Raw genomic sequence first — 22,132 nt, forward strand, 5'->3', positions numbered from 1 at the left:
ACAACCCTGCCTCAGGCTCAGCAAGGTTGTTGTTGGCTGGTCAAACCATCCCTCTTCTGAAACCCCGCGTGTATCAGTTTCCACACCTATATACACACTTAATGTTATGCTGCCATTGTATCATCTTGTATAGATCTGCTTGTTCACTGTCATTTATGTTTTATTACCTATTCACCAGCATGTATTTTTCCACTAATTGTGTATGTCTATTATCTACTACCCAAGTGCCTTGACAAATTATCTTCTTCTTTGAATTCCCCATACAACCTAACGATATAACTTTTACAGAAAGTAAATACTTATGGAATAAACAAATCCAACTGGGAAGCCCATGTATTCCACCTAATAGATTCTCACTCTAAAGAGGCCTATAGACCTGGCCACAAGTCAGACTCTAAGGGAATCAAGCCCTACCTGTGTCCCCTCGATCCAGCAACACCAGAGAGCCAGAGGAGCCTTCGAGTAAACCACTGAGACATTCTAATGTTTCTGGAGTGGCCAAATTAATCTCATCCAACAAGATCCACTCTCCTTTCTTTACAGCCTGAGCTAAAGTACCCTAGAAGAAGATAAAGAAAAATGGTAAGCTCCATTTCAAATAAGGATATACTCACTGAAAAGTTATATAAGCAGGGTTAGAAAATAGAGGCAAGGTCAAAACTCTCCAAATGGCTGCTAGCTGATTGCCAGAGTTAAAACCAAGTTAACTTTTTATGTCTAAAAGGATCAAGGAATAACTTTGAGCCTAAGAGTGAGATGCAATAAACTAAATCACCTCACTGTAAGGATAGGAAGTAAATGATAACAACATATTTACATATTTAAAGGTACCCAGATGGTTATTAAAAGCACCCAAAATAAATACAGGGTCAAGCTATGAATATATCAGATAAAGGAGTAAATCAAAGATGTGTAGAAGTTGTAACATGTAGCCTTTCCCAATTGCTGAAGAATTATCAAAATGAATCTTTCCTAGCTTTACTCTACTGTTTTTCTAAGAGTTCTAGTACAAGAGTAATAAAAATCTTACCGTTGACATCAAAGAACTGAATTTACTATCATCAAATTGCTTTGTAGTTTTATTTTCATAATGATCCTGACAAAGAATCTACTACAAATTTAATTTTAAAAAAGAACAAATGTATTAAACAACAGTATAATGCTAAGTCATGAAATAGGTATAAACTCCACTTTGAGAGCACGTGATATTTTAATTGGCTATTTTAGAAATAATCATAGTAAGATAAGCACTGATGACCCAATTTCCCACAGTGAGGGACATGTGGTTGAGTGACTTTCTCTCATATCAAAACACCATCTCAAGTAAGACCTCTACCTCCCTTAGGATGTGATCTAAGGAGTATCACAGTAACAAATTTTTTAAAATTGGTGTTTTTAAATCTTAAGTCATGAACATTTAATTACACTGGTCTTTCCTATAGGGTCACAGGACAGAAAAGAGTAGAGCTACCCATGCACTGGAATCAAAAACGGGGCCTAACGTGAATGGACCCCAGCTAGTGCACTTGCTCTGGTTCTCACACACACACACAGCACGGAAACAAGGAGTTCACTAGCTGTCCTCAACAGCCATCTTTACAAGTAATAGTGCTCATCAAAACTTTGTAATTTCTATAAAGAACATCTTTCAAAATCTTCCCCATGTTATTTCATGGAGTATTTAAGTCTTGAACAGCAAGCACTAAAAATATCAACATGAAGAGAATACAAAACAGAAACCTGCATAAAACTTGCATTTTGATTCAAATCAACTGTCCCTTAACTTAACAACTAAAGCAAAATACCTCAACAAAGGCAAACAACAGGGCATTTTCAGTCATTTTCATCTGCTGTTGGGCATGGTTGAGTCTAAGACCAAATGCTTCCCATTTCTCTTTTAGGAGTAACCCTAGAAAAAATAAAGACGAGAATGTAATACCTTTTAAATTGTAATATATATAAGCACACAAAAACATACAATTAACAAAACATACAAAAATCAAACATATTAAAAGTGTATTTTTAAAAGCCCAAATGCTTACTAAGTGCTGGCTCCTATACTAGTCAATTCATTCAAATGCATGTGTACATGCATTAATTAACCAACTTATTCTTCACAACACCCCTTTGAAGTAGGTACTCTTATTTCCATTTCATAGAAGAGAAAGAACAGAGAAGATAACTAAGCTGCCAAAAGCCCCTTGGCTATGGAATCCAGCTTTTTGGAATTAATCTTTTTCTAAGAAAATGTGATTGACCACTAAAGTGGCGCTTGTACATCACCACACCAACCAGTGGTTCTTACAGAAATCATGCCTAGAATCACAGGAGCAGCAATACTTCAAAATTAGTTATGTTTGCCCTAAGTCCTAGAAAGCCCCAATTTGTACTGCTTCATTCCCCCGCTAAATCTTTTTCTTATTCCACTAACCTGGCTCCAGTCTCATGCCCTCTCACTAGCAGCCTGGGTCACATTCTTACCAGTGTCATTCTCCTTTCCACCCTTGTTGACAGCCGACTTGTGCACATGTTGCATTAGTCTGAGGAGATCATGCCACCGTTTCTGCCTGTAACAGGTCTGAATGTGCCCCAAGAACGTAAAGTTTTGCTTCTTGGAAAATGTCTGGGCAAAGAGTTCCTCAAATGCCTCCCTTAAGGGTAGCCAAATAAGCTTATGGTCCACTGGTTTGTACCTGAAACAAACAGTGAATGTGATTCACAAACTACTGAAGCTGACAGAGTGTAAAAACAATACCTTAGAAAACAGGAATAAGTCTAAGATTTCATTTACTCAAAGTCAGAAATAATACGGAAATACTTAAAATCTGTTATAAGTTTTAAACTAAAAAGGGTCTATGCTAAAGGTCAAAACTAGCATTAGGTAAACATTAAAAAAAATTGAAATTCCTAGTTGGGCACTGAAAGGCATGTCATTTATTTTACTAATGTTTAAATAACATTAGTCATGTATAAGACTTAACGATACAACATTTTTTATTAAGATCAACCAAAAATTTTTCAGGGTATTGTATAATAAGAAATACAACATCTGCAAGTGATTTACTTAAGCAATGTGACCTCAGTTCACACCTTCCCAATGAGGGGGAGGGCAGGTATTGTTTCTAAAGAGATAAATGTTGGTAAAAATAATCTTAGATATTGCAAAAGTCTGTGGCCCTTCACAGCTCAACTTTTTATTCCTTGTATTTTAGATTCTCTCTTACTCCTTAGCATTTAATTTATCTGGTTGGAAAGTTAGGAAATTCATTTAAATTAAATTTTAATTTAACAGCTGGAGGTGGAGGAAGTTAATAATTAAGAGAGTCAAGAACCACTGCTGTAGCTAAAAAATAAGTTGCCTGAGCAGCACTAATATTCCTGGAAAATAAATCTCAAGTATACAATTTTCCACAGCCTAAGATTCTAAATATTACAATTAAGGATGATGATGCAAAATTTATTTCCAAGGAAAACAATCTGAGAACTGAAATGATACCAAAGTATATTTCGGAACAGTCAAACACAGTAGAGAGCTCATAGAGGCTATTTACTCATTGGCCTGTAAGGGAGAAACAACGTCCTGATACTGAGAATCTGTATGAAAGAGTCTGATTCCAGAAAGAAAAGGGGAAGAACTTCAAACTCATTTTTACTTCCCAGTAAGCACCAGTCATTAGTAAAGGCGTTTCTTTACTCCATGTATTCAACAGAAATTTACTCAGTACTTGTCGTGTGTTAGGCACTGAGTAAACACCACCTACAAGGTCCTAGCCCCTCCACCATTTACAATCTAATCTACGCAGGGCTAAAGGAAGGATATCATGTCAGAGAACCACCAACACAGATGTGACGTGTTTTCTTTACAGGCCAAAATAAAGCCTTTGTATTGTATTCAAAATGGACTAAGAAGTGTGTAGGGGTACTGGGGGTGGGTATTGGAGGAAGAGACTGATGTGATGTGGTCTACATTTTAAAGGATCATTGTAACTACTAAATGGCAGACACTGCAAGGAGGTTAGGAGTGAAAGCAAAGATGACAGATCCATGCTCTGGACCAGGCAAAGGACGACGAACTGGAAGGACAAGAGAAGTGGTTAAGAAATTAAAACACACGTTATTTAAATAAAACTGTTAGTCTTAAAGATGATACTTTATATTTTTTATAAATGGGACTCAAAGCTAACTGAGGCAGAATAATAATTAAGAACACAGATGTTCAAGGCAGACTGCCTGGGTCCAAATCACAGACCAGCCATTACCTTGAACAAGGTATTCACTCTCTGCGCCTCAGTTCTCTCCTGTATAAAATGGAGATACAGTATTTTTCGGACTATAAGATGTACCTAGGTTTTAGAGGAGGAAAATAGGAAAAAAAAAAAAAAACAACAAAACCCCTGCTCCACTGCCGCCCTCCCTACCCCCATGAGCCTGGTAAGCTACATTCGGACTATAAGACACACACTCCTTTTTCTATTTGCTGGGGGGGGGGGGGGGGGGGGGCGCGGCAGGGAGGAAGCATCTTAAAGCCCAAAAAATACGGTACTTAACAATCTGTGCCTCATTCATGGTTGTTAAGAAGGCCAAGTGGGTTAACACAAATAAAAGATTCCATTTAGTGCCTGGCACATGAATGAAAATTTCAGTTAGCTTTATGAAAAAACATTTTTAAAGAGTTAGCTGTTATGATCATAATGATTATTAACTGTATCAGTCTACTGAATTCATGAATGAAAAGAAGTTGCTTTATATTTCACATTAGACTGAGTTCCTGCAAAGTCCATTCATTTAAAGCTCAGCATAGTGGTTGAAACAGTTAAGTCAATACACATTTCAAATGATTAAAATGAGCAAACATTTCACAAAAGAAAAAACAAAAACAAAATGAACTATGACACAAACCTCAACTGGAACCAACCTGACAAGTGGGAGAACTGGCAACTGAAACTATGAAGCCTTACAGAGCAGGGTTTCCCAAGTGTCTTCTGCAGAGAAAAGCTGCCTCAAGAGCAACCTAAAGGGGAGGGGGCAGGGGTCCTAGGATACCTAGCCCCCATGTAAAGTAATTCAAGTTCTACTGGGTTGGCCAGAAAGTTTGTTTGTTTTTTTCCCCATAAGATGGCTCTGGTAGTGCTTAGTTGTCTTTAACTACATTCCAAACAATTTTTGTCTTTAACTTCATTCAAAACAATTTTGTTAAGATTGTACTGTGACAGCTGTTGTATCAGCATGTATTTTTTAAAAAACTTATCAAAACTGGTGAATTTTTGTGGCCACTTTAATGTTGAAGATGGAAGAAAATACACAACATTTCTGGCATATTATGCTTTATTATTTCAAGAAAGGTACAAACGCAACTGAAACACAAGAAAAGATTTGAGCAGTGTATGGAGAAGGTGCTGTGACAGATTAAACATGTGAAAAGTGGTTTGTGAAGTTTCATGCTGGAGATCTCTCACTGGATGTGTGCTCCACGGTCAGGTAGACCAGTTGAAATTCAAGTTGAAGATAGCGATCAAATCAAGACATTAACTGAGAACAGTCAATACCACACGGGAAATAGCCCACATACTAAGAATATCCAAATCAATGAAGTCATTGGTGAAAATGAAAAATGTGTCTTTATTTTACGGAAAAAAACATACAGACTTTTTGACCAACCCAATACCGGTTACAGAGACTACATACAGGCATTAATTTGAAAGCATCTCAAACAAAGGAAAATGACTCTCCAAAATTATAATATGTGAAAAAACACGAAGGGTAAAAGCAACCAAAAATAGTATATGCTGAGTAACTGAAACAATGAACACTTCTCTGCACTTCAAGGTCAGGATTCCCAGATTGTGAGCATGCACTTCTGGCCTGCTCTCCCCTGTGCAGTTTCTCTTACAGATCTTTTTCATGGGTGGTGAGGAGGAGGAGGATGGCAGGGGCACCTTTTTCTTTCTATGAGACCTTTAATTTTCCTCCCATATTTTTCTTTCCTTTACTGCCAAATTCTCCAAGGGCCCCTTCCTTTTCACTATGCCTCTCTTTCTTCCTCAGAGGGTGCCCCTCCCAATGCTCTTTCCTACAGTCAGTGCTGTGAAGCTACTCTGTATTTTGCCACTTTCTAGACTTTCTCTTTCTGAAATGATATCATCTGCTTCTTCTAAGTCCTCTGTTTCCTCCACTCTTTCTCAGAGAGTCACATAAGTTCTCTCTACCCTCAACTCTATTGAAATTTGGTTTAGTTCTCTACTCACAGGTAATTTGAAGGTCTATGTGTTGCCCACCAGAAACTCACTTCAAGTATAATGACAAAATGAGTTAAAAATTAAATGAAGGAAAAGGTACACCACATTAACAATAATCAGAAAACAAGGGGTAGTACCCGAACAAAGATCAGAGGCATTCTGTACTGACGTGGTTTAAGTTTAATGGTCTTTTTTATAAAGTGTCTTTAGCCTTAATAATTTTTTAAAATCAATCTAAAAGATGCAGATTTGCAAACTAATGATTAGCCCTAAAGGCCTATAAATTTCTTCTATTATTTTTTACCACAGTATCTGATACATGCAAAAAATGTCTAACAAGTTATAAAATATGTACCACCCCAAAATTCCAGTTATCACATTGATTCCAACCTTTTTGCATTATTAATTAATTGCATCAGGACACAAATGGGTTCCTATGTACTTGCTACATTTAAAATTACTTGCAATGGCTGATATAACACTAAAAATTTTTTTAAAAGACATACCTAGTCCATGCTCAATTACTGTAAGATTAATACCATTTGTGTTAGATACTTAACAGTAGGATATTAATGAGAAAATGTATAGATATAGAATAGAAATAACACAGTATGATAGACATGCCTCATTAAATAAAAAATTCCATATAGTAGTACGAACAGGATGCCAAATATCTCAATGAAAAAATGGGAGAATTAAGTGTCGGTTAACTGAACAGAAGTAAAATAAAAACAAAGTAGATCACTGGGGAAAAATAACAAAGTAGAATTAAGAGTAGGAGAGATAAGCCTCAGCTAATTAATTTTAAGCCAGAATATAAATTTAAAAGCTGTAATTGAGTACAAAATGAATAGTATGTGTAGAGCTGAATATAAGCAATCGGTTGGGAGGGTAAGCTAAGGAAAAGCACCAATTGAAGAAGGACTCCAATGTATTGATAGCACAATGCCCAGAGCAATGAGGAATGAGAGACAAAGAAAGAGTGAAAATAAAAATACTGCTACAGCATGTCCTCAAAAAAAGAAATAAGTGAAAAGTTTTATATCAGATGTCATAAAGAGGAAAAAGGACAATAAATTCTGTTACTTTATGACTTTCAGGATTTTTAAAAGCAATTATTTAGAGTTAGTAGGACAGACCCTTATGTTGCTCAACATAAGGTATGCCAATAGTGTCCATCAGCATTACAGCCTTCAGAACAAACTAAAATTGTTCGTAAAACTAACATATTCAAAAACACCAGCGAGGGAGGGGGCATTTTAAGGACCATAGTAGAGCCCATGGGCAACATTTAATCAAGCAGAGAGCTACTTAATGTTTCAAAGACAATCTAAGTGTGACAGAATACAGCTACAAGACAGTGTGACTTGTTTTAGACAGGCAACTGCAACACAAATACCTACAGTTGATTACATGTTTATCTTCTTTTCCCCTCCCCGTCAGCATGATCTTTGAGAGGCAGAACCTCAAGTGTTCTTTAAAATGAAGAGAAACATCGATACACACGAGAGGTCCTCAATAAATTCCAATAAATACCTTGCGGGGGGAGGGGGGGGAGATATTCGAACATTTTTCCAAGGCTAGTTTTGAGCTTTGTAAGAGAACAGTATTTCCTATGTCAAGCAGTGAACACAAAATAACAAGAAAAAAATTTTAAGCCGCACTTACCCTCCAAGTAAGTCTGCAGTGTCACTCTGTTGATTCATATTGACGATCCTCAAATGGTGGCCTTTACAAAAGAAAGGGCAAAAGGGTCATTCCAAAAATGTAAGAACTGGTAAAATCCAGTGTGATCCTTAAGGATGTATGGACATGGGCATAGGGCAAATCTTTAAATGTGCATTTCCTCTGATTCTCGGATTCAAAAATTTCACCTACCCCAGGGAGATATGCATAGCATGATTCACTGTGTATTATTGTTCTGGAATCAGATAACTGAACACAAAATTCCTTCAGTAAGTCAATGTCTATAAATTAGAATGAAATAAATGACCAGTGTGGAATGTTACTTAGCCATTAGAACAGAAATGAGGCAGTTGTTTTTAAAGATGTCCAAATTTACTTAACTAAATGCAGTACACAGAGCATAAACCCTTTTATTTCAAAACAAAATCACATCTATATGCAAATGTATTTGCAGACCATAGAGTAGAACTAAAAACAGTTAATGCCAAACCATTAACAGTGGTTAATGCTAGGAAAAGTGGAGTGGTAGCACTTTATTTTAAACTCCAGTATTCTTTTAACTTTATTTTCAGGGGGGAAGAAAGGCAGTCAGTATGAAATGTTTATTTTCTAGGGTGCTTGCCCCCTAGGAGTTACCTGTAATGTGAGCCAAGTACTGTACAGTAGAGGTTTTACCAGTCCCAGTCTCTCCCACCAGCAATACAGGCTCTCCTTTGCTAACACACACTGCAAGCTGTTCAATAAGAACAGAGGAAGGTCTCGTGGCAGCAAAAGTGAACTTCTCCCTGGGAAGGGGAAAGTAATTATGAAAGCAGTTAAGAGAAAGGCTACAAGCTTCTCTTAGTGTTGCTTTGAGGAACCAGATGTTCTAGACTCAACAAACAAGAATGAGAAGATAACTCAGAGTAACTGTCTTCATGCTATAACAGATATCCTCACAACATATAAAACGCAGAACTCATTCATTCTACAAACACTGAGTACACACTCTGGCAATTCAAAACACCAGTAATATAAGACATTATCTATACTAGCTATATCACCTTGAGCAAATTACTTAACCTCACTTAGCCTGTTTCCACACCTGTAAAATTTGGATAATAAGTTACTAGTTGTAGTGGGTTGAATAGCCTTCCTCCCAAATTTATCTAGTTTCATAGAATATACATTGGGAAAACACTGCTCCATGACATCCTGTGCCCTGAAGAGATCACATTCACATACATGTGGAGCTCAAAGGTACTGCACTAGGCCTACCATTAAGTTCCTAATAACTCCACAGTTCTTGTATTAGTCAGGAACCCTCTTTACCTCTGTATGTGAACAGCCTCACTTTGTTTCCGTAGAAGCCGCACTCGACCCACTTGCACGTCGAGCTCATTGATCACAATTTCTGGTTTATAGAGTTGACAGAAAAATTCAGCCTATGGGAAAGGAAAGATTTTTTAAAATATATTATTGATTATGCTATTACAGTTGTCCCATTTTCCCCCTTCACTCCACTCCATCCCACCCACCCCCTCCCTCCCACATTCCCCCCCTATAGTTCATGTCCATGGGTCATACTTACAAGTTCTTTGTCTTGTACATTTCCTATACTATTCTTACCCTCCCCTTGTCTATTTTCTACTTACCATTTATGCTACTTATTCTCTGTACCTTCCCCCCTCTCTCCCACTCCCACTCCCCTGTTGATAACCCTCCATGTGATCTCCATTTCTGTGGTTCTGTTTCTGTTCTAGTTGTTTGGTTAGTTTGCTTTTGTTTTGGTTTTAGGTGTGGTTGTTAATAAGTGTGAGTTTGCTGTCATTTTTACTGTTCATAGTTTTTATCTTCTTTTTCTTAGATAAATCCCTTTAACATTTCATATAAGGGCTTGGTGATGATGAACTCCTTTAGTTTTACCTTATCTGAGAAGCACTTTATCTTCCCTTCCATTCTAAATGATAGCTTTGCTGGATACAGTAATCTTGGATGTAGGCCCTTGCCTTTCATGACTTGGAATACTTCTTGCCAGCCCCTTCTTGCCTGTAAAGTCTCTTTGGAGAAATCAGCTGACAGTCTCATGGGAAGTCCTTTGTAGGTAACTGTCTCCTTTTCTCTTGCTGCTTCTAAGATTCTCTCCTTCTGTTTCATCTTGGGTAATGTAATGATGATGTGCCTTGGTGTGTTCCTCCTTGGGTCCAGTTTCTTTGGGACTCTCTGGGATTCCTGGACTTCCTGGAAGTCTATTTCCTTTGCCAGATTAGGGAAGTTCTCCTTCATTATTTGTTCAAATAAGTTTTCAATTTTTTATTCTTCCTCTTCTCCTCCTGGTACCCCTATAATTTGGATGTTGGAGTGTTTCAAGATGTCCTGGAGGCTCCTAAGCCTCTCCTCATTTTTCTGAATTCTTGTTTCTTCATTCTTTTCTGGTTGGATGTTTCTTTCTTCCTTCTGGTCCACACCGTTAATTTGAGTCCCAGTTTCCTTCGCATCACTATTGGTTCCCTGTACATTTTCCTTTGTTTCTCTTAGCATATCCTTCATTTTTTCATCTAATTTGCAACCAAATTCAACCAATGCTATGAGCTTCCTGATTACCAGTGTTTTGAACTGTGCATCTGCTAAGTTGACTATCTCTTCGTTGCTTAGCAGTATCATTTCTGGAGCTTTGATCTGTCCTTTCATTTGGGCCAATTTTTTGTCTCGGTGCGCCTGTTACATAAAGGGGCGGAGTCTTAACATAAAGGGGCGGGGTAACTGCTGGTTGCTGAGCTGTGATGCTGTATGTGGGGGAGGGGCCAAGAGGGAGCAATGGTGCCTGCTCCACTCTCTGCTGGGTTTCAGTCACTCCCTCCGCTACCCAGAATCAAACTGGGCCCCTCTGGCGCTGATTCCCAAGTGGGTGGGCTTGTGCACGCTCTAGGCCCCTGTGGGTCTCTCCAACGAGGCTGGGAGTTTCTCCTGTTGCCGCCTCAACCCCCACGGGTGTTTTTAATCAGAGGTTTGAGGTTTTATTTCCCTGAGCTGGAGCCCTGGGTTGCGCCTGCCGTTCCTCCCGGTTTCTCTATGTGCGAATGTGGGGCTGCAGGGTCTGCTAGCTGTCGCACTACCTGCCCCATTGGTCCCACAATCTGCCACATCTCTGGGTTCAGGTACGTTGCCCACCCGGCTGCCCGTCTCCACCCCTCCTACAGGTCTGGATGAATGTGTCTTCTTTATCTCCTTGGTTGTCGGACTTCCGTGCAGTTCGATATTCTGTCAGTTCTGGTTGTTTTTTGTTTTTAAATTGTTGTTGTCCTTCTTTTGGTTGTGGGAGGAGGCACAGTGTGTCTACCTAGGCCTCCATCTTGGCCGGAACTCGGAAACATTTTATCTGAGTAACATTTTGTATACTCTTCAAACATTTCCTCAGCCATCAGGCTTACTGTGGCCCTCTAATTAGCCCTTTACTAAGAGGCACTTTGTACTTCCAAGGTAGGCAAGTTAGCTTTTACTGACTTTGTCTTTTAATTTTCCAAATTTCCAACATTTTTAAAAACACTGGCTGTGAATGTTTCCCTGTGACAGTAACTTTTTATTCATGCAAATAAGTCTACTTAGAGATCTACCTAAATCTAGAACACACTGACATACGTCAGAGTGAACAGAAACTCTCCCCCTAAAACATATGAAAAGAAAAATCAAAGCTATTTTTCTTCAGCGATGCCTCATTCTAGTTTACGTTTCTAACATAAGCCCTGGCAGGGTAGCTCAGGTGGTTAGAGTGTCGGCCCAATGCACCAAGGTTGTGGGTTCAACCCCCAGTCAGGACACATAGAAGAATCAACGAATGAATTCATCAGTAAGTGGAACACCAAGTCAATGTTTCTCTCCCCTTACCCTCTCTCTCTAAAATCAATAAAAGTTTTTAAAAAACTGAATTTCTAACATAATGCAGGAAACAGTGACTTCAATAAACCCTGGTACATCTAACTACAGCCAAAGCAGAAAGAGAAGCTGTGACAGATGCTCCAGGACATCTACCCAGCTGCCATCTCTCTCTCACACTTGTCATTAACACGAAGAACCCAGATTTTGATCAGGTTTGGGTAGGATGAAAGGGGCAAAGTACTCGGGGAAGGTGAACTCCTCTTCAACCAAAAGGAATGAATACTGATCAATCAAAGCCAGTGGTGGTAGTTTGACTTCTCTCACCTACTTTAATTTTATTGGTTAAACCCCTTTAAGGAGGTGTTCTGTTATTTGTAGCCAAAACCAGCCCAACAGTTTCAACAGCCTAAGGAGCACCTCTTAACTATTTCAATTCCTGACACTAGGCTTTTTGAATCAGCATTTATATGGGAATGCCAGGTACCTGCCTCACGATAGGCCCCAGACACTTGTACAGTTACCAATACCCCTGCTAAAAGGCTCTCTCCTCCAAATATATACATTTTGACATAAAACAAGAATGGCAAAATATTAACAATGTCAGCAATGAAGTTAAGTAGTATGTATACAGATGTTCATTGAATATTATTTTCAACTTTTCCAACGTCTGAAGATATTAACTTAAAAAACTGGAGCCCTGGCTGGTGTGGCTCCATGGAGTGAGTGCCGGCCTGAGAACTAAAAGGTCACCTGTTTGATTCCCAGTCAGGGCACAGACCTGGGTTGTAGGCCAGGTCCCCAGTTGGTGCAAGAGGCACCCAATCAATGTATCTCTCCTCTCTTTCTCCCTCCCTTCCCCTCTCTCTAAAATAAATGAAATCTTAAAAAAAAATTTTTTAAGTAAAAAGCTAAGAAAAAAATCTGCACTGGCCAGTGTGGCTCAGTGGGTTAGATGTCATACTGCAAACTGAAAGATCACCAGTTTGATTCCTGGTCATTCCTGGGCTGTAGTTCAGGTCCCTGGTTGGGGGCATGTGAAAGGCAACTAATCAATGTTTCTTTTGCATGTCGATGTTTCATTCCCTCTCTCTCCCTCCCATTCCCTCTCTCTCTGAAAATAAATAAATAAAATCTTTTAAAAAATAAGACTGGAAAAAATCTACTTGTGCATAAAACTATAAAGGTGTTACTAAGGCACAGTTCCAGTCCTGAGCCCATAACCTACAGAATAACATCCTAACGGTGGAGACTAAGGCATGCTTGCGCCACAGGACACCAGGCAGCTCAATTTCAGAATTCGGAACACATGGAAAACTATTCATTTAGAGGTGGCGAGAGCTTTATAGCCGTAAGAGGCAGCAAGGAAACTACCAACTTTGACAGAGGTGGCAATTATGGCAAAAGCTGTTCGAAGTAAGGACCAGAGACCAGCAAGTAAGCTAAAAATCCCAGCTTGCTTTCAATAGGGAAATAAAAATAACATACCTTTTTCTTGGAAATATTCAATCTGCTTCCAATGACTTCTGCCATTTTCAGTTTGCTCGTATGCTTGGAAAGCATTGCTGTGAAACAGTCCAGAGCCTATTAAAATAACCAAGGTAAACATGGAATGATTTGTAAAATAATTCATTAATAACAGAGTGTCACTATCCTGCCACAAAAGGGAGAAACAAAATCCAGCAGGAACATTTCTGCGAGTCTAACAATACAAATAAGGTACCAACTCTAGACTCAAGGACTTTGCCATAACAGAGGTAGGACACAAGGGTAAAGGCTTTACTACTAATATATTGATTAAGTAGGGGGAAAAAACACCTCATTCAGGGAAAAATAGCAGTAAGTGTCATCAGGTGTATGGTCCATGGGGGAACTGACTCTCAGAAAGTAGAAGTAACACCAAAACATTACTTTCTAGCTATAAAGGGAAACTCCTGCTGTGCAATAAAGTGATCACAGTATTCCTTACTCTAACCCAGTACTCAACCATAGCGACTATTGATAGGCCAACCAGATATGTCTTCTGATGCAATGAAATATAAAGTACATTATTACGACCAAAAATGGATTCTACCCCCAAAAAGTTCAATTTAAATACCTCAAGCATTTTGTTAAATTTCTATTTACAGGAAAGACAACAGATAAAATGACAAGGGAAAGGATACCATCAATGTGGCAAAATAACGAATATATAGCAGGTCCTCAAGTAATATCATTTTGTTCAACATTGTTTCATTATGATGTCTAGATGAGAAAAAAAGCATCAATTCCAGCTGGAGCCACAGTCTGTGTGCTTTGCAGTCTCCCCATGTCAGTGTGGTTTTTCTCTGGGTACTGCGTTTTCTCCCATGTCCCAGAGATGTGCATTTTAGTAAACTGTCCCAGTCTGAGTGCATGAGGGCATATATGTGAATGGACCCTGTCACGGAAGGGTGTGCTGTCCAGAACTGAGTCCCTCCTTGCACCCTGAGCTGCTGGGGAAGCCACCAGTAACCCTGAACTGGATTTAAGTGGGTTAGAAAATAATTCTTACTTGCTTTTATTAATCTTTCTAAAATGTGTATAAAGCTCACATTTATTTCAATTTTTAGTATTAGAAGCATTTGAGATCTTTATTTAGAAGTCTGTGACCAGAAATATGCCATAGGAACTTAACTCTTGTTTATATCAATTAGCCTATGGTAAATAGGTTTTTGTAAACTGCAACAACAGATAACGAAACCAATCAACGACATTAAGTGAGGACTTAGTGTATCTGGTTCTGCCACCCCCAAGTATATAATATTTTATCAATAAATTTCACGCATTTTAAAAAAAGAGAATTTATCTGGTCTTTGTCCCTAATTCCTAGCACAAAGCTTCCAAAACCCTGGAATTACCAGGAGTAAGGAGTGTTATTCTTAGAGCCTCTTTGGACCATACCTGAGTTTATTACATTGAACAAGCTGACTCTGAATGGGCCCTTAGACAGCTTAAGAGTGGGGCTGGCCAGGCCAGAAAAACAGTTTTGACTAGAGGGTTGAAACTTTCAGATACACCTCCAAACTTTGGGGAGGGGAAAGGGACTGGAGACTGAGCTCACACTTGACCAATGACGTAAGACCCCAATAAAATACTGGACATCCAAACCTTGGAGAGCTTCCTGGTGGGTGGTCATAGTGATGTGCCAGGAAGGTGGCACACCCTGACTCCACAGGAACAGAAGCTCCTCTGCCTGAGATCTGTTAAGATCTTGCTATATGCATCTCTTCCATCTGACTGTTCCTGAGTTACACCTTTCATATTAAAACTGTAATGTGTACCATACTGTGCTTTCAGTGAGTTCTGCAAGTCAATTATCAACCTGAGTTGGTCATGGGAACCCCTGAACTTACAGCGAGGCCCCAACTGTGGGTGCCCCACAAGACTTGCAGCTGGAGTCTGAAGTGGGGGCAGTCTTGTGGAGGACTGAGCCCTTAAACTTATCCCTATGGAGTCTACACTAACTCCATTTAGTCAGTATCAGAACTGACTAAATGGAGTTAACTATTGTTGATGTTAGAACAATAAAGAAGTAACCAGATAAAGCCAGAAGGTGGGACATTCTGCAAAACAACTGGCCTGATGTCTTCAACATGGTAATGTTCTTAAAGGGAGGATTCAAATATAGAAAGATTTCTTAAGCCTATACATGAAGAAAAAGATCTAGAATATACACCAAACTCTTAACAATGCTAGGGAATCCCTAGATAGGGGAATATATTTTATCATTTCACTTTCCTGTATTTTCCTATTTTCAACAGTATACAGTACTGACTCATGCTACATTCAACATGAATTAACTGAGCGAATATAGTGACTTAAAAAAAAAGTCACATATTGTACAATTTCGTGTATATGAAATGTTCAGAGTCAGTAAATCTATAGACAGGAGGTAGACAGTTGGTTGGCAGGGGTTATAGAGAGGGAAAAATGGGGATGATGGCTAATGAGCACAAGGTTTATTTGGGGGGTAATGTAACTGCTCTAAAATTAGATACTGTTGAGAGCTATCACCACCAGCATAATTCTATGAATATACTAAAAAAAAACACTGTATTGTACATTGTAAAAGAGTGAATTTTATGGTAAGTGAATTACATTATCAATAAAGTGGTTTTACACGCAAACACACAATGCCATCCTAAAATAGAGACTAAAAATTAGAGAACTCCTACCAATGCTACAGCTTTATTTAAAAGTACAAAGCAAGGACACCTGTAAGAAACGTAACAAAAGCAGGATAATGGGAAGAGTACATTGGAGAGAAGAATGAGATTAAAGGACTGGCACACCGCATGTCAGGGTTCAGCTGAGCTTAACTATGCACTCCAAATGAGGTCTCTTTGTACACAAAGTTAACTTTACCAAACACAAAGAGATACTGCAAACCAAATTGGGTCACTATATTCTCTCCTCAGTCCCAAATGACAGAAACCAGAACACTCTATAATCAATATGGGCCAATGTTTTAAGACCATATAGATCTTGAGGCAGTATCACTTTTATTCTTAAGCAATAGGGAACAAATCTGTGATCTTATTAAATATGGCAGAGCTCTAATTCAATAGGGCTTCCTTCCCACAGGACACACTTTTCCCCAACATACAAGGTTACACTTTGCAACCCCCACATAAATTTCTCTGGACTACAATTAAAAGGCCCTACTGAGGCCAAGTAGAGAAATATAAATCTATGACACAGAGTAAGAAGTTATATGCAAGAATAAATACGTCCTGGTTGGTGTGGCTCAGACCTGGCTGGTGTGACTCAGTGGACTGAGCACCAACCTGTGAACCAAAGGGTGGCCAGTTTGATTCCCAGTCAGGACACATACCTGGGTTGTGGACCAGGACCCCAGTTGGGGGCGTGTGAGAGGCAACCACACATTGATATTTTTCTCCCTCTCTTTCTCCCTTCCTTCCCCTCTCTCTAAAAATAAATAAATAAAATCTTTAAAAAAATAAATATTAAACAGCCTAAAAATACTTTGTATTTTATAACATTATCATCATCTGGGAGATTTTTTTTTTCATTTTACCTTTAATTTCAGTACCTATTTTACTCTATCTTAAACTATTCTTATTTGTACTAAGTAGTTTCAAAAACCATAAAACATTATGCCCAATTAGTTTTAAGGCAAATTAGTTCAATTTTAACTAGCTAAGGATAATAAACAATACCTACTCTGAAAGCAATCAAGAGACAGAAAATAACAATGGAAATCAACAGCCTGATAGAAGACAGAGAAAACAAGCAAAACGACTGTATCTTACCTCTTGAAAAATATTTAATGACGCTGATGAAGACAGGCTATCAAAGCTATGGACAATCCTATTACACCAATTCAGTAGATCCCTTAAAAAAAAAAAAGGAAAAAAAAGTCAAGAAATAAAAGACCATAGGCTAAGGACACAAAAGGCATCAATTTATGTGGTCCATTTAAGTCTGGGCACACCTGACAATGAAATCTCTCCCTTTTTTTTTTAGCAATTAGAAGGTAAGTGTCAAAGGAGAGAATAAGTGAATGGCCCCAGTCCCTGCACCTACCAGGAAATAACTTATCACTCACTCATTTCTCCTCCATCCATGCCAGACAATGCAGCAGGGGAGGTGAGCAAATCTCAGAGCCAACTGAGAAAAGCTGCTCATTTCCAATTCTCAATTCTCAAAGGGCAAGTCAACAATGGAGAACAGAGAGAGTAGGCACAGAACTCACCATATACAGGAAAATCCAAGGGTCTTATTTAAGGCTACAAGTGTCACAAAAGGATAACCAGTGAAAAAACTGTTAGTAACTATTCCCAACTTTGCCTTTAAAAGTTATTTTTCAAAGCAAAAATGATGTTTCCTTTACAAGTCTTCTTAATCAGTAACTATAGATGTGAAAAAGGGATTTGACACCATGCAGCTGCCCAGAACTCTTAAATTCAAACATAACCTCTTGTAAGCATTTAGTCTAGCTGGTAAGAACTTTTGAAAGAAACAGTTTTTAAAACATCAACTGAAAAGTGTTTACCCCAGTACCTTAGAGACAATTCTCTTCCCTCGAGGCTTAGTCTTTTGTTTTCTCTCCTGGCTTCTGACACTTCCTGAGGTGCCTGTTCACATCCAACAGAACCATCACTCCGGGAGTGATGCTTCTCTCCAGTAAGCTGGATGTAAATGTCAAGCAGGTGGTCAATTGCTGTCAAGAGGCTAGGGTATCTATTCTGAAGAACCTGACAGCGGGAGGGGAAAAAAGCGAAGAAAATTTAGCAGCAAACAGTGATTTTTAAAAGCACACAAGAGCTGCTCCCAACACTAGTCAACCAAAAAAACATGTATCTCTATGAAATTTGTCATCTTTACCAAGTATAAGAACTTCCACCCTTACCTTCTGCCTCTTCTCCTTCCCTTTCCCCTTCAAAGACCCTGAATTTTTTCCTACCCAGAACTCAGTTGTCCAGCTATTTCATCATCTATATAAACAGAGCTTAAGATGCAAAAGCCAGATGGGAATGTCTCTCCCATCGACACATACATTCAAGTCCCAGGAATTACTCACTAGGGAATCCCACAAGTACTATTTAGTGATTGTAAATACAATTCTACTAACATTCACTGTGTCATTTTTCAGCCAAAAGCAAATTGGAAGCAGTCAAGTGGAAAAAAAACAACTTTTAAAACAGACCACAGTAAAAAGATCTAGGTGTCAAGCAGCTGATCTTTTAAAAGCATACAATAAAATTTAAAAAGCAAAGATCTCATCCTATTCACTATAACTATCTAGAATTTTTTGCAGTACAATACTCGGTGCTCATATAATGATTCTAAGCTTTTATGATATAAGACTGTACAACCAAATCTACTTGAGAAGTATATACATATTAGAAATATTACCATCTAATACATTTAATTTAGCTTGAAAAGTACATTGTGATTCCAATTTGTATATGAAATAATCCACATATTGGGTATATACTAAATCATCTCAAACTGTGTATCTCAGATTTTATTGAGATTTTATTTCTTCACACCTTGTTTTATTGGAGGATTTTACAACAAATATTGCTGAAAACATACTTCAGATGGATTAAAATTAAATAAGGACAGAAGAGAATAATAAAATCAACAAATACAATTTAATGGTTACACATGTGGATCTTTTAAATACAGAATATACATTTTTGTGTGGGGAACAAAAATGTATATTCTGAATTTAAAACTTATCATATATTTATGACCTTGTCACCACAAAATATAAACTATTTCCATCACCCTGAAATAGAAAGCTCCCTGGTGACGCTTCTATAATCAATCCTTTCCCCCAATCCCTGCCTCTGGTCCCTATAGTTTTGTTTTTAAGTCTGTCATTTTTATGAAATCACACAGGATGTGGCGAGCAGTTCAGGTTCCTTAGCATGTTTTTGAGATTCATCCAGATATTCCTGCATGTATCAGCAGTTCACTCCTTTTTACTGCTGAGTAGTGATTTCATTATATAAGTATATATATTTATGATGAAGGTTTTAAAAAAAGCTATTTTTACTTGGGAAAAAAATCTTTGTGAAGTTTAACACTTTAGTAAAAACTCAGCTACCAATCATTTTGTACCTTAGCCAAAAAATGTCTTTTATTATCATAAATTTTTTTAACATAGTATCATTTAATAAACTAATCTAACATGATATGGCTCTGTATCAAATGATATGCATTTTGGAGATTCATTCCTTTGATGAAAATTTATTAAGTACTTTATATGAGGCACTGTTCCAGAGAAAGGGAAACAAAACTAAGGAATGGAGCCCACCCTTAAGTATATAATGGCACCCTTATGCCTTCTGGCATAAGCAAATATGCAGTCAAACAAAGCTAGGAGCACAAAGGTCAGCCTTGCTTGGGAGACCCAGGAAGGTTTCATGGAGAAGATGCACCTGGCAGAGGTCACCAGTGGCTGTGAGTGGGCACTGCCAGCAGGCAAAGCAGGTTATGTAAGGCACCAGCAATTAAGGTATCTGGGCACATGCAAGGTGTACAGGGAGACAATGCTTGAGAAACTGCCATGGGTGAGTTCCTCGTATGCACTTGGTATGAGACTAGCACTACGTAAGTAACTCGTTTTTTAAAGTATAATTTGGTATTTCAGCAAGAAAAAATAATCTTTCTAAAGCTGGGGTTAGTACCAACAGAAATGCAGTTCCTCGTGTGCCCTATGAGATGAGCATGGGAGATTATTTTATTTTCTCAGTAATACACAGAAGGGTTTTTTTTACCACAAGTCATTTATTCAGGAGAGGGTTAAGAGGATTTATTAGCAAGTCCAGAAGCTTAAAAATAACAACTGAGCTTCTCAAAGTCAACTGTCTATACATGACACAGATCATTTAAGTGAAGGGGTGAATGCTCCCGTTGCACTTCCTATGAACAGAATGCCTCACTGCTCCATATGACAGTAACAAAAAGTTAAGTTCTGGCTTGAACTTAAAATACAAAATACAAAAACTAAGAAAAGAGTAGCTGTCAAATGTTCTCATCCTCTTACTCCCCAATAAATCACATCTAAATATGAACCTCAGTCCTCTCCTTTAAAGAACAGACTGGAATTTAAATCTGAATATTAAACATTTAAGCATCTACAATTGCAAAAGAAAGAGCTGCATTATGATAGAGCTATATAACAAACGTTTACAAAGCCCGGCACTTGAGTACATGGTGGTGACACAAAGTTACTGGAGGAGCTTATAGTCAAGGGCAGCGAGACAGGGAAATAAGGACCTATCCGACACAGAAATACACAGCTGGGAACCAGAGGGAGGTGAGAAACTCTCAAATGCAAAATAGGCTATAGAACTATAAAATCACACTGGCAGGCAAGGCTTCTTAGAGATTACATGAGCAAGCTTTTTGTAGTTTTTTTGTTAACGAGATACCCTGCAAACGCTGCTAATAAACACCTAAAATGCTAGACAAAATATTTGGAGAGATTGTCTTGTGTCACTTATTATCTAAAAACTTACGCTAAGAAAGAGCAAAGCACCCTTCCTCCAATGCCTAAATAATCACTGACAATGCTTTATTTGCCACTCTCCAAGATAAAGCATTGGAGAATGGGAAGCTTTCGAAGAGAAGAGGTAGATACAAAAGGAGGTGAGGGGTTAACAGAATAAGGTGAAGTACTTCTTAACGACTGAGGATAACCAGTGATACTACAAAGTGAATCAATGTATAAGATCCATAAAACAATTCATCCAGATTTTCATTAATATCCAGGTCAAAATGTGCATTAAAGTGTTAAGTGTAAAGGATAATTAAGTTACAAATCAACTTAGTAGAAAGATCCTTTGGGGACAATTGGGGCAACAAGTATGATCCCAGAATTAAATGGTACCGAGGAATTACTATTTTCATTGGGTATAGTAATGTTATTGTGATAATACATGAAAATACCCTTAAATTTTTAGAGATGCATGAAGTATTTGGAAATAAAATGTTATGGGGTTTGCCTTTGAATATATTACCAAATAAAAAATACTGGATGAAGTTAATACACTAAAATGTTAGCATATTAACTCTTTAACACATTAGGTTAATGAATATTTTGGGGATTCATTATATTACTTCCTCTATATTTAAGTCTGGAACTTTTAATACTGAAAAGCAAAAAAGAAAAGCATCAGTATTTTCTAATAACCACATACCTCACTCAGTTCTGTCTTATCCATGTTATCCAGGTGAATTTTGGTCCAATATTTGTTGAGCAGAGTAGCATGACTATTTAGTGGTCGATACCAATTTCCTCCACAGCTCAAGAGTCTGTGTTTTAAAATTAAAAAAATAAAGTAAAAAAAGAATCACACAAAACTCCCAATTTTAATCTTGAATTACAGACCTGGTTATCACTGTCTCAGATATAATAGAACTCACATCCCTTCTGGTACCAGATACCACTATGTTCAGCTTCTGGCGCAGAAAACAAATGAAAGGCTGTCAATTGACCCAAGTTTGAATCTTTTCTAAGGGGACGTAAAAGAGCTTCAATCAAGTGATTTTCAAGTCACTGCAAACGATTCTATTAGGTGTTCAGATCTCAACAAAATGCTTCTCTTCCTTAGGACCTAATTTCAAGAAAGAGAAAGGCCTACAGCATTAAAGTCTACTGTTTATTACCAAAAGCAACATACCCAAAATCATTAAAAATTTCTGGAGAAGGAATACTCATGAAACATATACTCTGGGCAAGCTACAAACTTACACCAAAGCCATTTGATTTAACCCTCACAATTGTCCCCAGGGGACTGTGCTCTTCTTTTCTCCTAATGCATAAGGACGAGAATAATGTCCCTGGCTCCCTCAACCAC

The 22,132-nt window shown here is 38.1% G+C and overlaps 1 protein-coding gene across 5 annotated transcripts in view; it reads right to left on the reverse strand.

Moving 5' to 3' along the window:
- The window catches only part of MDN1 (midasin AAA ATPase 1), a 139,924-nt gene that overhangs the window by 93,207 nt on the left and 24,585 nt on the right, over positions 1-22,132 (reverse strand). For 4 of the 5 annotated variants that reach the window (XM_053913945.2, XM_045188576.3, XM_053913944.2 and 1 more), the window contains 10 exons: positions 21,473-21,587; positions 17,820-18,013; positions 17,069-17,150; positions 13,263-13,358; positions 9,234-9,346; positions 8,559-8,707; positions 7,905-7,965; positions 2,482-2,693; positions 1,806-1,909; positions 415-559 (listed from right to left, as the gene is read on the reverse strand). In XM_053913945.2, coding sequence (XP_053769920.1) covers positions 415-559; positions 1,806-1,909; positions 2,482-2,693; positions 7,905-7,965; positions 8,559-8,707; positions 9,234-9,346; positions 13,263-13,358; positions 17,069-17,150; positions 17,820-18,013; positions 21,473-21,587 — 1,271 coding nt within the window. Of the gene's footprint in view, positions 1-414; positions 560-1,805; positions 1,910-2,481; positions 2,694-7,904; positions 7,966-8,558; positions 8,708-9,233; positions 9,347-13,262; positions 13,359-17,068; positions 17,151-17,819; positions 18,014-21,472; positions 21,588-22,132 lie in introns of those variants that run through there. The other variant, XM_045188577.3, reaches the window with a different exon arrangement.

This window comes from Desmodus rotundus, chromosome 11 (genome assembly GCF_022682495.2).
Source record: "Desmodus rotundus isolate HL8 chromosome 11, HLdesRot8A.1, whole genome shotgun sequence".
NCBI lineage: Eukaryota > Metazoa > Chordata > Mammalia > Chiroptera > Phyllostomidae > Desmodus > Desmodus rotundus.